Genomic DNA, 3,933 nt, shown 5'->3' with positions numbered 1-3,933 from the left:
CCAAACTGTAAAGAAATAAAAAAAAAGTATCATGATTTTTTACTATCCTAAAATTACAATATCGTGATAAATAAATATTAATTCTGTCTACCCAGGAACCAACCTCTTCGGACCTCTCGGCCACAAGATGGGCCGCTGGTTGGCCGCCTGCTCTGGACTGCTCATCATTGGAATCTGCCTCATATTGGTATGTCAAAACCACTAGAATGTCGTATAAAGCTCATATAAATGAACTACACTGAACTGTCCCACCAAACACATTGACAGGGGGGCGCCACCACCGTTCAACTTTATAGTTTCCAACGTGGAAAATATTGGAATCAGCGATCTGGTATTGACGGTGGCGCCCCCTGTCAATGTCACGGGTGGGACAGTTCAGTGTAGTTCATCTATAGCAGACTATTGTCAACTCGGAAAGGGATCAACACCGTATCGCCTTTCGAGGCGAGGCGTTTACGTTACGTTGCGGATAAGGGCCCTCGCCCACGGCGACTTTTTGTAGCGATGCAGTCGCGCATTGGTAGCGCGTTGCCATCACTTCTGTGGTGCGTTGAAAATGCGATTAAAGTCACCGTGGGCGAGGGCCCTAAGGTGTGCGTTGCAGTATGAATGAAGTACGAGTATACTGACCGTTTCGAGTTGATAGGGTTATGATCCCTTTCCGGTTTGATAAAATAATTAATGTACTACGTCTTTTATTCATTCTATTTCTTTTAATTCCTTTCCATTCAGGGTTGCATTATTTAAATCAAGTGGATTTAAATCACGATTTTTATTACATGATATTTTTAATAAAAATCATTGATTTCCGAAAATGGAATTAATGAAAGGCTGGGAATTAATATTAATCAACTGTAATGTTCGAAAACAATGTTAATATTAGGTGTTAATGTATGAAATTGTCGTTTTGTATGGAGAATCTGAAAAATTTAATTTTTCCATACAATCACATTTGCGATTTTTCAGATAACCACATAATTATTTTTTTTTTGGCAGTGTTGCCTGCTCCATACATCAATTCTACGTAAATAAAAATGTATTCCGTAAGAAAAACTAAAGAAATGATCGCAGAACCTAATAAAAAATAAAAAAAAATCAAATTAATCAAAAAAATCGTGATTTTTTATAAAAAAAACTGATTTTTTTGATTAAAATAAAAAAATCGTGATTTTTATCCACCCTGTTTCCACTATATAATATTCCGTATAATATATTATTTACCTTCCTAGATCCCCATGGCCCGTAAACTGGAGCACCTCATCATTCCCAACGCTGGGCTGGGCTTCGCCATCGGCATGGTGGATTCGTCCATGATGCCGGAGCTAGGTTTCCTCGTGGACATCCGCCACGCAGCGGTCTACGGTTCCGTGTACGCCATTGGTGATACTGCGTTCTGCTTGGGATATGCTGTTGGTGAGTGACATCCCGACCATAGCCCAAAGGTGTCAGCATGACTGCCAATTTTTAACCATTCGAGATTCAAGAGACGTTGGTTCGATTCCCATAGCCGGTTGACATAGCCCGACGGATTAGCAAGCTGAAGAGTGGCAGTGGGCAAAGCACATAGTACGCAGAACTGACGGCCGATGGGGCAGCAAGGTTCTGGAATGGAGGGCCGCGTACCGGAAAACGCAGCGTGGAACGGACGTTCCACGCTCAGGTCAGGTCGTCGGTGGGTGTCCACCCACAAGGTGGACCGACGACCTGATGAAGGTAGCACGAAGGCGCTGGATACAGGCCGCTACCAACCGTGCGATGTGGAAGTCATTGGGGGAGGCTTATGTTCAGCAGTGGACGTCCTGTGGCTGAAATGATGATGATGGTTCGATTTCCGTCTACTTCTGGACTATTGTACTAGTGTGACTAAGATCTTCCATGGTGTGACGGAGACAGAGCTGGTTCGGAGGTTTTGGGTTCAATTCCCAGTGGAATCAAACTTTTGGTTCGGTTTCGTTGCTGGTAAGGCTTGACCTAAAGCCATGTGGCTAGTTACATCTTAATAAATTTGTCGCCATAAAAACAATGTTACCAGCATTGTTGTGTTACGGCTATGAGACAAGATAGCTAGTTCTTCTGTGATTGAGGATTCTTGGTGAAACTCTCGGCATTATTTTTCAAATCAAATTAAACCATTTCTTTGGTCTATCAGGGAGATACAGAATACTGTGTAGTAAAATTAGACTTTTAGGGTTACTAAATTCATTTTTTTTCCTAAGGACCTGCATTCTCTGGAGCCCTAGTCAACAGCATCGGCTTCGAATGGATGCTAGTCATCATTGCAATCCTGAACTTCGCGTATGCTCCGTTCCTTCTTCTGCTGAGGTCACCGCCAGCGAGGGATGAGAAACAGGTACGTTCATCATCATGTTATTAGTCTCCATTGTAGGAGCACGACCCTCTCTAATTTACTAGAGACAATGGACGATTCGGCCTACACTCCCCACGCTGGTCAGACGGGTTGGGGAGGCCTGATGTTCGCGAGTTTGTCCCTAAGACGCTTATGACATCCACGGGAAGAGTGTGGGTGGACCTATTCTCATCATCATCGTCAACAGCCCTTTACAGTCCACTGCTGGACTATGAGCCTCCTCCACTTTAGTGAAGGGTTTTTCCATAATCTCTACGCTTGGCAGGCGGGTTTGAGATCGCAGTTTAAAAGATTAATGTTTTTCAGAGAGCGCTGCTGCCCGTTCTCTGTATAATATGTAGTCCCTAAGTCGCCTCTTACGACACCCGCGGGAAGAGTAGGAGTTGGTGACAAATATATTCTACTCTGCCGTCACCACACGACTGAATGAGATGAATGAGAATGAGAAACACCAAGATGATTATAATTTTCCATATTTTCAGAGCTTGATCATCAGCGACAAGTCATCGGTACGCTACGTCAGCTACCAAAACGAGGAAGAAGAATAAAGCCCGCCAAAACCGCCGCCATCTTGGATACCGCCGTAATGTCATTTTCTTTTTTATTGTCTTTGGAGTGGTGTTACTGTACAAAAATAATGAGGTTTGCTTAGCAAATATAATAATAAATAGCGACGTCTAAGGAGTGTACAACCTGCTGTAGTGTTGCCAAAATATATTCAACGATATTATAATATATTTATTGATTATGGCAATATAGAATATAATTGGTAACATAAAAGTTTAAGAAGCTTGTAACTAGTGAGGAAAGCATATATTATACACATATTATAATATAATATTAATATTATATATTTACATTATACTGTAGGTATTGCCCAAATATTCATATATTTGCTAATCTTATATTATTATACGACTTTAGAAATCTTCTCTGAAATATACCATTATGACCAATTTACCTGTGACCTGTCTATATTTTCAAGCATATAGCATATTATTATACATCCCATAGACTACCAAGTTATTAATATCATAATTGTGTAATTAGGAATCACAATTGATGTAGTACTTTTATCTCTTTACTATTGCAAATATACCTACTTGCATATCTTCATAACACTACGTAAACCTTTTCTATGTAGAAACTAAATTGTGATTCCAATAAATATACATAATGTCGCCACTTAGTCAGGGTGTATCGTAGGAATGAAATAATACAGAACATATCTATATTTACCCACATATTTTACATATAATGTTATTTAATATCTTTCTTTTCTTGTAAGAATATCTTGCAAAATATTATATGTTTCCATAAACTTAGTACCCAGTCGACATTTGAAAATGCATATATTATGGAAAAACACATTGTACATTATGTTAATAATACAACACAATAATCGATTCAGCCAATCATAGGTTTTGTCTTGTGATTGGTCTAAATATTAAAATTCAACCAGCGGAAAGTCACATTCTTTGCTTCGAAATTAATATAGTTTTGAGCTACGAAGTAGTAGACATGTGAAGGTAATACGAACAACTAGGGACTGGAATTTACTACCT

The 3,933-nt window shown here is 39.7% G+C and overlaps 1 protein-coding gene across 1 annotated transcript; it reads left to right on the top strand.

The window, feature by feature from the left end:
* The first annotated feature begins 100 nt into the window (after positions 1-100).
* On the top strand, positions 101-3,681 carry LOC114363395 (synaptic vesicular amine transporter-like). Its single transcript, XM_028319091.1, has 4 exons — positions 101-187; positions 1,230-1,413; positions 2,217-2,350; positions 2,851-3,681. Exons 1-4 carry the CDS (start codon positions 128-130, stop codon positions 2,914-2,916), a joined length of 444 nt encoding a protein of 147 aa, XP_028174892.1. The 5' UTR covers positions 101-127; the 3' UTR covers positions 2,917-3,681.
* The last annotated feature ends 252 nt before the right edge of the window (positions 3,682-3,933 follow it).

This window comes from Ostrinia furnacalis, unplaced genomic scaffold (genome assembly GCF_004193835.3).
Source record: "Ostrinia furnacalis isolate ACB-3 unplaced genomic scaffold, ASM419383v2 OfSCF7105, whole genome shotgun sequence".
In the NCBI taxonomy this organism is placed as follows: domain Eukaryota; kingdom Metazoa; phylum Arthropoda; class Insecta; order Lepidoptera; family Crambidae; genus Ostrinia; species Ostrinia furnacalis.
The sequence above is the reverse complement of the archived record's forward strand: the minus strand, read 5'-3'. Positions and strand labels throughout refer to the sequence as shown.

Bases quoted from the DNA above. Each gene is read 5' to 3' on its own strand.
- LOC114363395 (XM_028319091.1), top strand. From the start codon at position 128: ATGGGCCGCTGGTTGGCCGCCTGCTCTGGACTGCTCATCATTGGAATC. The intron at 188-1,229 runs GTATGTCAAAAC...TTACCTTCCTAG, and splicing joins TTGGAATCTGCCTCATATTG to ATCCCCATGGCCCGTAAACT. The intron at 2,351-2,850 runs GTACGTTCATCA...CCATATTTTCAG, and splicing joins CAGCGAGGGATGAGAAACAG to AGCTTGATCATCAGCGACAA.